The sequence below is a fragment of the Hypanus sabinus genome, chromosome 4 (assembly GCF_030144855.1).
Source record: "Hypanus sabinus isolate sHypSab1 chromosome 4, sHypSab1.hap1, whole genome shotgun sequence".
In the NCBI taxonomy this organism is placed as follows: domain Eukaryota; kingdom Metazoa; phylum Chordata; class Chondrichthyes; order Myliobatiformes; family Dasyatidae; genus Hypanus; species Hypanus sabinus.
The window spans coordinates 24,077,086-24,089,602 of record NC_082709.1 but is presented as its reverse complement, the minus strand read 5'-3'; the positions used below and the strand labels follow the sequence as shown (position 1 = coordinate 24,089,602).

Sequence of the window (12,517 nt, the reverse complement as noted above, 5' to 3'; positions counted from 1 at the left end):
TAAGAAAGAAATATTTATTCAATCCTGTCCATTTAATGTGACTGGGGTTTCTGTGTTGTGCCTCTGTAACCATACGAGGGGTGATTGATAGGTTCCTGGCCTAAGGTCCACTTTCTCAGACACTGCTTATTTGCAATTTTCAATTATCTGAAACAGAAATACCACAGAAGTTAACTTCAAACTTCCTGTATAATCACTCAAAGAGTTGAACTGCATCTCCAGTTACATTAGGCCACAAACTTATCAATCACCTCTCGTATTCCTTTTTTGGGTTTATCTTTCAGTTTTAAATTATACCAACTGTCACAAGTACAATTAATGGACTACCACCTTATCCACCATTCAAAATATTCATTACCTCCACCCTAGCAGGGAATGCCTTCCATGTAGCATCTACAAATATGCAGTAGTTATTTATCCATGATACTCTGATACCTCTGTCTAAGCTCACGTTCTCTACCACTAAGGATCAGGCACATGTAACCTGTAGATTCCTTTCCAAATTGCATACCAACTCCACTTAAGGGGACTTGAAAGTTCTTGTGCAAGACTCCCAGAAGGTTCATTCACAAGTTGAGTCTGTGGTAAAGAAGCCAAATGCAATGTTGGCATTTAATTCAAGGGGAATAGAATATAAACACAAGGAGATAATGCTGAGACTTTATAAGGCACTGGTCAGGCTGCATGAGTATTGTTAACAGCTTTGGGCCCCATATCTCAGAAAGGATGTATTGTCATTGGAGAACATCCAGAGGAAGTTCACAAGGATGATTCTGGGAAATGAAGGGTTTAACATATGGGAAGCATTTGACAGCTTTGTGCCTGTACTCACTGGAATTTAGAAGAATACAGGGGGGATCTCATTGAAACCTACCAAATGTTGAAAGGACTAGATAAGGTGGATGTGGAGAGGATGTTTCCTCTGGGGGGAGGATCCAGAACTAGAGGCACAGCCTCAAAATTGAGGGGCAACCTTTTAGAACAGAGGTAAGGAAGAATTTTATTTAGCTAGAGAGTAGTGAATCTGTGGAATGCTCTGCCACAGACTGTGGTGGAGGCCAAGTCCATGGGTGAAACTATCAACAGAGCTGATAGATTTCTGATTGGTCAGGGCATCAAGGGATATGGTAAGAGGGCAGGTGTATGGAGTTGAATGGGATCCTGGATCAGCCATGATGGAATGGCAGAGTGGACTTGATGGGCTGAATGCCTAGTTCTGCTCCTATGTCATATGGTCTTAAATATACCTCCAGCTTTTTCATTATTACTCAGTTTAAATCATAGAGCTCTTCAGTGGGAACAGCTTCATCAAAAAGCCTGCAATGGTTCAAGGTAAGAACATATTGCTATTAGTCCAGCTGGGGATGGGGAAGGTATGCTGGCTTTGCCAGCTGCACTCAAATCCCAAACATTAATGAATAAACAAAAATCACTGTGTGCTCACATGAATCAACAAGCATCCTTTAATTCATCAACCAAAATTCACATCAGCTCTAGATGGGATGTAAACATACAACACTTGTTCATCTTTTTCAATGATATATATCAAAAGATGAACCTTGTGACTAAAATTTTCTCAGTAGCTTGTCCTCTTCCTCTTCTTCCCACTGCACTACTGATGTTACCATACACATGAACTTAGATAAATTATACAATTGGGTTAGGTAAATGGAGTCTAACAAAATGGAATGCAAAATAAGTAAGAGCATCAGCAGTTAACTATTTAGAAAATTAACTTGAAGTATGATTGATGTTTAATAAATTTTATACCACAGCTTGCAATTAGGTGGTAATTGACAGTACAGATAGTTTGTGAGGTGGAGAATATCTGTGTATTCGAGATGCACCATCTTGAGATTCTCAATACCATCCACAGTGCTCCTCTCCACATGCAGCAATAATGGTTCAGGGATTACTGTTGAATTATTGTAGATGTTGTCTTCTCCTCAGAAAGCTTCCCTTGAATCTATTCCTGTCAACACGATAATCTCTGCCCATGACAGAGCTCAAATAGAGTGTCTGTGATATCTGATGGGGCAAAAATAATGGGCCTCAGAGAGGTCAGTGACAATGGTTTACTTATTCTTCCAATGAATATGATAGATTATGTAGTATTTGTGGTACTCTCCCAGTGTCTTAAGGTGTCTGCTAAAGGTGGGCCAGGTGACACAAAACAGAAAGGACAGCCAGGATCACTGCTGCCTAGAGATCACGAGCTTCATGGTGTCTAAGCCTCAATCTTTCCACAATCAACCAGAGACTGTGTTGACACATTGAAGACTGGTGAATTTCTTCACTGGGAAGTGGCTCCTGAGATTTGGGAAATGATCCACAATGAACCTCAATGTTGGGAGGAGAGTGTGGCACAACTGGTGTGGAATAGTAGAGGATGTTGTCCTTCTGGATGTTACACCAGGTCCATCGTTTTGGATCCTTTAGTGAAAGCACCAATGCCGACTTGGAGCTCATCCTGTTAGGATACAATAATACAAAGCTTGTCTGCATCCAACCTCTGGACTCCTAAAATTTGGGTATCTTTGTTTCATGAGTGTTGTTGCCTTACATTGACTAGCTTCCTTTGAGAACAGTGATCTTTCTGGTAGCAAGTTTGTTGGAAAAGAAATACAACAGTACAGCATGAAGGGTTGAAGGAAGTGTTGGGGCAATGATTCGGTCTTCATGGATGCTGGTCAGTGTACAGAATGGAGCAACTGTAGATCTATCAGTTAATATAGTGGCTTGCTTGATTCATAAAGCATGTGTAATATGAGACAAATTTCAGTGGAAAGATGATTTTGGAGGCTATCCCATAATCTCTACTGACTGATGTAGTCAAAGGCTTCGGTGAGATGAGAAAAGGCATGCATGGTGGTCAGTGTTACACCCGACATTTTCTATAAGTTGTCACATGATGAAGATCATGTGCACAATGCCTCTGGATTGACAGAACCCACCCTGTGGTTGGAAAGCAGCCCTTTGGGCTTCCTGTGCGAGAAAGCAAAGAACACCTGTGCTTACCACAGTCGGACTTCCTTTTTTGAGAGATGCTCATGATTATAAATCCAAGGTCTCCTAGGCTATCTTCAACTTCCTAGATGTCGATGATGAGGCTATGAATTTGTAACTGAAACTTGTTATTTTTGAATTGTGATCCAATCTTCTAATCTTCATCAGCAGTAATTCAATAACATTACTGAGGATAGGGTCAAGGATCACTCATAACAGAGTTGAAGTTCGAGACGCCTTCACAATCATTTTCCAAAAAGGTGCTGGTAGTTACTTTTATCTCATGAGTTCACTACCCTTCCCAGCTCTGGGTGGCTTGGGATAATTAGGCTGCAAGAGGTTTGCAGCACAAAACAACCTGCTCATGTCATTAGTTATCTGTGGGTTGCTCAACCACCTGTGTCCTCTCTCCACCATCACCATTATTTTTTTAAGTTGTTTTGCTGGGAATCTGTCACTGGGAGCTTGTACAGCTTTTTCCCCCCTCAAGGAAATGTGTAGCTTCCAATCCAAAAGCTCCTTGGATTTGCTATTAATTAGTTCCTCAGTCCCCAGCCATTGACAAAAACAAGAATTAGTTTGATAGAAAAGCCAAGAGTCTCTTCCTGATAGAGACTCCGGATAGCCCATTTGTTGTGGACACTTTGCAGCTCATGAGACTGAGAGTTGACTCAAAGCACAGAACCACTGAATTATACTTGACAAAGGTGGTTACTTAGCCGCTTGAGTCTGCCCCATCTCATTTAAGGCTACAGTTGGTCAACGATCGGAACAATTTTAATGGAGCATGTGAAAGGCCCTGCCCCAATGAAAGCTACAATTATTACTAAGCAACGCAGTGGTTAAATTATTGAAATACGTATGTTTCTTAAGTGTTTTATATGCATAGAAAGGTAAATATGCACTATATACTAAGAAAAACGTTTGACTGACTGACGCTAAATAATACTGGATGTACCTGTTCCGACTTCAAATCTGAATTAAAGACGGACTCAGGAATGGAACTCATTCATAACTCGGGGACTGCCTGTACTTCTAAGTCATTTCTAGATTACTTATAATACCTAATATAATGTAAATGTTATGTAAATAGTTGTTATACTGTATTGTTTAGGGAATAATGACAAGAAAAAATAGTCTGTACATGCTCAAACAATGAGTGCTGGAGAGAGAACTTCCGGGTTTTTCCGATCCGCGGTTGGTTGAATCTGCGCTGATAAGGACGGCTGACTGTACTAAGATACAGTGAAAGTCTTTGTTTTGAATGTCACCCATTGTCAGAAAGGGCCTTTCAAATGAAAAGTTAATTTAAAATTTTCTCTGCCTTAGGAGACCAGAAAGGTAGGAAGTTTGATCTTGTAGAATGAGTTTGACTGCAAATTGGCTGCATTTATCTACATCGATGACTGCAACTGGGTGTGAAGCTTTTAAGGATAGTGTGAAAATGTGTTAATGTTGTAAATTCAATACAAATTATTTTAACCAGGCCGGAATAATAGAAGCTAAATTACAGAGAGCATGAATCAATGCCTGTAATATCACTACTAAACATGACATTTAACTGTAAGACATTGACTCTTGCAGAAAATTGAGGCTATCCTTTAAAAATGAATAACATCAATGAAAAAACTGCAAAGTGAAAATAGTATAGATTCATTAGATTTGAGATGTTACATTAGATTTTGAAGCCAAAGCTATGCATTTGCATACAAGTCCACAAATTCTTACTTTACTCTAAATATTTCACTCCTATATTTTGCAGTCCACTTACCCTGCATTCAGCAAAGCTGCACCAATACTGAGAACTCCACATCCACACCCAAGATCAGCAACCAATTTATTCTCAATGTCATCGAACGTTGTGTGTATCGTATACAGCATACGTGCTAAAACGAGGGAAAATAATTTTTCACCTTATTGAAGTATTTAAAGTTTATGCAGTTTCTCCACTGTGATTATATTGTGTTTGTGTGAGGCAAAATAGTGGACCTTCTGGTATAGCCATGCTTGAGACATAGTGAAATTAAGCATGATTTAAAGGGCTAATACCCTATCATGGACTGAAAATCGGTTATGAAATTGAAAACAAAGAGTAGGATAAAATTAACCTTTTGAAGTTGACAGGTTGTGGCTTTGAGAGGGAACGTTGCTTGGTGCCCAACTAATTACAATAATCATTTTTACTTATTAATTAATTATTGAGATGCAGCACAGACCAGGCCCTTCTGCCCAGCAAATGCTCCCCTCCAATTTATGGGACTAATCATGGGACTATTTACAAAGACCAATTAACATACTGTCCGATAAGTCTTTGGACTGTGGCAGGAAACCGGAAAATCTGAAGGAAACCCACGCAGTCACGGGGAGAACAAACAAAATCCATACGGGCAGTGGCAGGAATTGAACCCATGTCTCTGGTACTGTAAAGCATTGTGCTAACCACTACACTACTGTGCTGCTCCAAACATCAATAATTTGGCTGAAGGGATCAAACATGATAAATCTAAGCTTGTTGATACTCACCCAGGTGGGATGAGTGTGGAGGGTGTAAAAAGACTTCAAGGATCTAGGGACAAGCCAAGTGAGGAGTCAGAACATGGCAATGTTGAAAAATATGAGCCTCTACCGCTTACGTTCCCTATGAATTAATTGGTGTGACATTGATTGCATGAATTCAATTCAATCATATTGAAAAGTGAAAAGAACTACCTTCAGGCAATCCTCTTAGGTTAGGTGCTTGTTTCTGTTTTGGTTATTTTTGAGGGGTGGGTGGGAACTGTATTTACTGAGTCAAAATCATTTCTACTATGAACTGTAATTATATATAAAGATACCGAACTGTCATTTAGATTGGATTATTTCACCCAAATGCTCAGCCACCTCAGCCACTGTCATTTTGTTCCAAGCTACATTTCGGATCAGTACCAGTAAGACCAATGCTAATTTATACAATAAAATTCTTTTAATCTGGTGTGCTCAGGATTTTGGTGCTAAACTGAGATTTTCCAGAGTTCTTTATTATTCCAATTAATACTCTAACATGCTTTTAATTCACTTCCTTTTTAAAAGATATTACAGAATAGTATAATAATTTTTCAAGTGAAACCAATTCAAGCGAGTGCTCTAAATAGTTCTGGCAAGTTTAAATGGAGTGTGGGCAATGGGACCAAAATAATCTTAAAAGGAGCACAGGAAATGTTGCAAAGGCAGAGTTAAAGAGAATATAGGAAGCAGGCTGAAGCAGGTTTCAGGACCAGAGCTCTAGTGCATTTTATGAGAGCATGGGAATCAGCATACCCTGAGCCAGAACCACTGGAACTACCAAACAGCTGAATGATCAGATAAAGGATTATTGTAGTTTACTATGAATAACATTCCCACTTTCCACTGAGTGAAATGGAGAGGCAAGTCTTGTAGAAGCCTGATTACCACCTGAAAAGTCCAGATATGAGAGAAGTGGCAGATGGAGTTCAACCCAGATAAGCGTGAGGTGGTTCATTTTGGTAGGTCAAATATAATGGTATATAGTATTAATGATAAGACACTTGGGAGGATCAGAGGGATCTTGGGGTCCGAGTCCATAGGACACTCAAAGCTGCTGTACAGGTTGATTCTGTGGTTAAGAAGTCATACAGAGCATTGGACTTCATAGGATTGCGTTTAAGAACCGAGAGGTAATGTTTAAGCTATAAAGGATTCTGGTCAGACCCCACTTGGAGTACTATGCTCAATTCTGGTCACCTCACTACAGGAAGGATGTGGAAACTATAGATAGAGTGCAGAGATCTACAAGGATGTTGCCTGGATTGGGGAGCATGCCTTATGAGAATAGGTTGAGTGAACTTGGCCTTTTCTCCTTCAAGCGACAGAGGATGAGAGGTGTATAAGATCATAAGAAACATTGATTGTCTGGATAGTCAGAGGCTTTTTCCCAGGGCTGAAATGGCTAACATGACAGGACACAGTTTTAAGGTGCTTGGAAGTAGGTACAGAGGAGATGTCAGGGGTAAGCTTTTTTACACAGTGTGGTGAGTGGCTGCCGCTGACGGTGGTGGAGCTGGATATGATAAGGCATTTTAAGAGACTCCTGGATAGGTACATGGAGTTTAGAAAAGTAGAGGGCTATGGGTAGCCCTAGGTAATTTCTAAAGTAAGTATGTATTCGGTACAGCATTGTGGGCTGACGGGCCTGTATTGTGCTGTAGGTTTTCTATGTTTCTAACATGCACAACCATTGTTTTTATCTGGGATTTCTTTTAGCTATTACTAACAATAGTTTATAGCCAGATAACTTCACATGGACAGTTGGAATTCAGAGCTGTACATCATCAAAACACACTTCTTCATTTCTGGAGTTGTCCAGTAACAGTACATCGTCAAAACTGATTGGGTTGAGATAATGCACTATTAAATGAAAGGATGAATTGTGTATGGAAACCAATAGGTCATAAATACTGAGCTATTGATGGAGGTGACTCAAAACTTCAGGAAAAAGAAACAGACACAAGAGATAAAAAGGAGTTAGGGAAGAAGTTTGAGTGAGTAATGAGGCAGCTGAAAGTTAGCCCATCACTAATTATATTGCTGAGAAAGGCAGATAGAGAACTAAAAGTACAGTGGAAGATAATAAGCTGCTGGAATGTGCATGAATTTGGGAATAAAATGTGTAGGCAATGGCCTGATTTGAAGATGTTTATATTTAATCTTGTCAGAACCATTCTGTTCTCACCCACAATGCGCGCATAGATGAACTATGTTCAAGACGTTTGAATTTCAGAAGAAACAACTGACTGAATGACTGAGCATGGCATAAAAGGGAAAATACACCAGTCTTGAAGCATACATCATACAAATGGACAATAGTTGTTGGAAGGCAATCATTGATGCAAAAGTGTTGAGGGCTTAGCCTCCATCACTGGGCTTGACCAGACTATTTTAAACTCTTGGACTTCAGTGGGCAGCAGTAACACCCTTCCAAAAGCATAATTATGTGCAGCTTCTTCTGATTAAGATAAAAATTGGGTAACTAGCACTGCATGTTGATAAAGAATTACACAGCTATAAAGCACAAAATGGGCTCTTTGGCCCAAATTGTCTATGCTGATAGTGATGCTAATCCCATTTGCCTGCATCAGGCACATTATGCTGTACTCCTTTCCATTTTAAGTACTGTATGGGTCAAAACACCTTTCTGAGACACCGCTCCCTAAAGATGTCCTGGGTACTTTGAGGGCTACTGCCCAATATGGAGCTGACTAGATTTACAACCTTCTGCAGTTTCTTTGGGTCCTGTGCAGTAGCCCCTCCATACCAGACAGTGATGCAGCCTGTCAGAATGCTCTCCATGGTACAACTATACAAGTTTTTGAGTGTATTTGTTGCCATACTAAATTCCTAATAAAGTATAAATAAATAAAATTCTAATTTGCATTTTGTTTATCAGGATACATGGCCAATTCCTTCCTACTTCCCACCTTTTCGTGCTTTATCAATACACTTGTATAGTAATGGCACAACGCATGAATATACTGTACATTGCGACTTAGGCCTGAAGGGTCAATCAGATGTGCTTTGTGCACAGCAATAGACACGTGGGAGATTAAACTACGTAAGGCCCCCAAGATGGATAGCCAATTACCGGCGGCATCACTCATTATTAAAGAAAATAAATACATGGGGATTTAATGACCATTCCAGAGTAACGATTTAAAGGAAGTCATCTGGTGCAGGAGAGTAGCAGAACTCCCATGTTGTTAGGAGATGTTTACCTGCAATGTGCGGGCTGGTTGGATACTGTTCCAGTAGTAACTTAGGCCGATCAAAACCTTCGACCTGCTGCAGCAAACTTTCAAGCTCCTTCAGCTTCATAACGAAGTCCAGGCACTCAGGGCCCCCTATACACCCCGCTCAGCGCTGCCGATTACCGGGGGCTCATCCTATCCCACGGCGCCCCCTATACACCCCGCTCAGCGCTGCCGATTACCGGGGGCTCATCCTATCCCACGGCGCCCCCTATACACCCCACTCAGCGCTGCCGATTACCGGGGGCTCATCCTAACCCACGGCGCCCGTGTGTTCCGGCGGCATTTGCGTGAGGCAAAGAAGAAGAACTAGTCGATGACCTGCAATGAAAATTACTGGCGTTGTTATTTTTAAATTTTATTTCACATTTCCGACTTCCGCACTACTGTCCTTAATGAGCATGCGCTAAGCGTTACTTTAAAACCGGGTACACACTGGAAATTGTTGTAATGCCTTTAAATTAGGTTAAGCAGATCACCAACATGTTCAAGTTCTATAAAGATCAAAATTGCAATGGTGGGGTTCGCCAAGCAGCGTTGTTTGATTTTTGTGTGCAAGCTCACGCTGTCGCAATTAACTTGACAAAGACAGTCCTTTCAGTGAGCTTTTAAGGAGATATGGTACAACATAAATAAAACTCTTGCACTTGGAGGAAATCTGCAACTGAATCAATGGGGGAAGAACAAATATGGATTCGGGTGGGAGAGTGCTTCCGGGGTACGCGGAGAAACCCTTCTATGGTGGATTATACCAAGCTGGTTAAGAACAGTGCTTAACAGTGCCTGTTTTTTCTGCATGTGAAAGCTATCAAAGAAGCCAGAATTAGAATGAGGTTTAATATCACTGACAAATGTAGTGAAATTTGTTGTTATGTGGCAACAGTGCATTGTAATACATAATAAAAATTTTTAATTACTGTGTGTGTCTATATAGATATATAGACACACATACATATCTATAGTACATTATGGGCCACATTGTTGTGCCGACCATGTAACCTACTCTAGAAACTGCCTAGAATTTCCCTACTGCATAGCCCTCTGTTTTTCTTAGCTCCATGTACCCAAGTGTCTCTTAAAAGACACTGGTAGAGCATTCACTCACCCACCATTCTCTGTGTGAAAAACTTATCTCTGACGTCCCCCTTCCAAGCACCTTAAAACTGTGCTCTCTTGTGTTAGTCATTTCAGCCCTGGGAAAAACACCTCTGGTTATCCACACAATCAATGCCTCTCATCATCTTATACACCTCTCATCCTCCATCACTCCAAGGAGAAAAGGCCAAGTTCACTCAACCTATTCTCATAAGGCATGCTCTCCAATCCAGGCAACATCCTTGTGAACCTCCTCTGCACTCTCTCTATAGCATCCACATCCTTCCTGTTGTGTAGTGACCAGAACTGAACACAGTATTCCAAGTGGGGGTCTAAGTAAGGTCTTACATAGCTGTAATGTATATATAAAGTTAAATACATGGTGCAAAAAGTGAGGTGATGTTTATGGCTTCAATGTCCATTCAGAAATCTGCTGGGAGAGGGGAAGAAGCTATTCCTGAATTGTTGAGTGTATGCCTTCAGACTCCAGTCCCTCCTCAGAGATGGTAGCAATGAGAAGAAGGCAAGTCCTGGATGATGGGCATCCTTAATGATGGATGCCGCTTTTTGAGGCATTGCTTCTTGAAGACATCCTGGATGTCAGGAAGGCACAACTTTTCACTGCTTATTTCGATCCTGTTCTGTAGTGCCCTCCTCCTCCCACCATACCGGATAGTGATGCAGCCAGAGTGCTCTCCACGGGTACTCATGTAGAAATTTGCAAGTGTTTTTGGTGACGTACCAAATCTGCTCAAACTCCCAATGAAATATAACTGCTGTTGTGCCTTCTTTGTAACTGCATTGATGTGCTGGGCCCAGGATAGATCTGCAGAGACATTGACACCCAGAAACTTGAAATTATTTACCCTTTTGACTGGGTGGTATCCCTCCAGAAATGCAGCCAAATACTCCCAGCTGGAAGTTCCAGAGTTTACTACTTAAGTAAAGCACTTCACCTCACTGAAGGCTGCTAAGCACGCAATTGACTGTATACCCTTCCCCTACTCATATGGAGCAAGTTGATGGTGTTATCTCTTCTTGACTATTGAGTTAGGTAATGTAGCAGCAAGCACCAAATTGAAAAGTGGCTCAGATCAGCAGCAGTGATCTAGAATAGTCCTGCAATTAGGAAACTGAGAGTGGCTGTGGTCTTGAATTACAGAAGTGAAGCATGAGTAAGCCTGTATTTGAGATCACAGAAGTCACAAATGCAAGGATAAAAAACAGAGTGATTGCCCTTTTAGTAGCACAGTTTTAGTAAGTGTGGTTATTTTGTGAGTAATAGCCTTTCGATTTGGACTTTTGAGGTTGAAAATATCCTGAACATGAACTTAGTGTGTTGTCCTGGGAGGGTGTTAAAAACCTCCCAATAATAAACATTCAGATGGTGAATTTTTGACAGACTCTCAAATGGGTTTTATATTATTTTATTCATCAGAGCAAATGCATAACCACTACTTTGTTAGGAGCTATGTAAGTGAAATTCCAGTTCTTTGCACTGGAGAAGGTAAATGTCAGGTGATCAAGAACACAAATATATAACATTGTACGTATTAGTGAGAAAACATTGGACCCCATTGGAAGGACTCACCTCATCAAATATGGTGTTAAATGTTAAGTGTATTCCTAAGACCTTTGGACAGATGGGGCTTCTCAGCTATGATTGGCAGCTCATCCTGGAGAAGGAAATCTCTGATCTCAAACCTCCACTGCCTGGCGGCTATATCCACTCAAGGGGAAGGCTTTGGAAGTAAACCTCATGGGAAAAATCCAGAGCTGGAGTCCTTGAGGCAGTCCTATATTGAGTTGAATGCGCACTGGCAATTCCAGCGCTGCTGCTGGTGCCAAACTGTATCAGTCTCTACTGCTCCTTTGGATTCATCAAATAGGTGGATGGGAGTGTAGTCTATCTGGCCCAGGTGACTTATCTGTATTTAGACCTTTAAATTTCCCAAGCACTTCTTCCTAGTAACACTGTAATTGCACTCACTTCTACCCCCTGACACTCTTGAACTTCTGGAATACTGCCAGTGTCTTCCACAGTGAAATCTGATGCAAAATATTTAATCAGTTTATCTGCCATTTCCTCGTACCCCAGTACTACCTCTCCAGCATCATTTTCCAGCAGTCTAATATCTACACTTGCCTCTCTTTTACTCTTTTACATCTCATAGGTATTCTTCAAATTCTCTCTCTTGGAATCCAGTGCCAATCTGATTTCCCCAATTTACCTGCATATAAAAATCCCCATGACTTTTGCAACAAGACTGATAGGCTTCCTTCCACGTTGCAAGAAAGGACATACTCAGTATTCCAGAATCTATTTATCCTAAGCACACCAGCAACAAAGTGTAAGTCAGAAATGTGTGCATTTTCAAGAAGCTGAACATTCAGGACAAGGCAGCCCACTTGACAGCCATCCCATCAATCACCCTAAACATTATTCCTTTCACTACCAACTAAGTAGCTACAATGTACATAACCTATAAAATTCATTGTATTTACTCAATCAGATTTGTGCACCAGCACCTTATGAACACAATACCTGCAGTGATCTAAGACCATGGCTCACCACCACTTTTTCAAGGACGATTAGGATGTGCATTAGATGCTGG

General features: G+C 40.9%; 1 protein-coding gene across 2 annotated transcripts in view; it reads right to left on the bottom strand.

Annotated features, from left to right (window-relative positions):
- mettl5 (methyltransferase 5, N6-adenosine) overlaps nt 1–12,517 on the bottom strand; it is a 22,317-nt gene extending 9,800 nt beyond the window's left edge. Inside the window, exons 1-3 of one of the 2 annotated variants that reach the window (XM_059966622.1) lie at nt 12,448–12,517; nt 8,775–9,128; nt 4,778–4,892 (exon numbers count right to left, since the gene is read on the bottom strand). In XM_059966622.1, coding sequence (XP_059822605.1) covers nt 4,778–4,892; nt 8,775–8,874 — 215 coding nt within the window. In that variant the 5' untranslated portion in view covers nt 8,875–9,128; nt 12,448–12,517. Of the gene's footprint in view, nt 1–4,777; nt 4,893–8,774; nt 9,206–12,447 lie in introns of those variants that run through there. The other variant, XM_059966621.1, reaches the window with a different exon arrangement.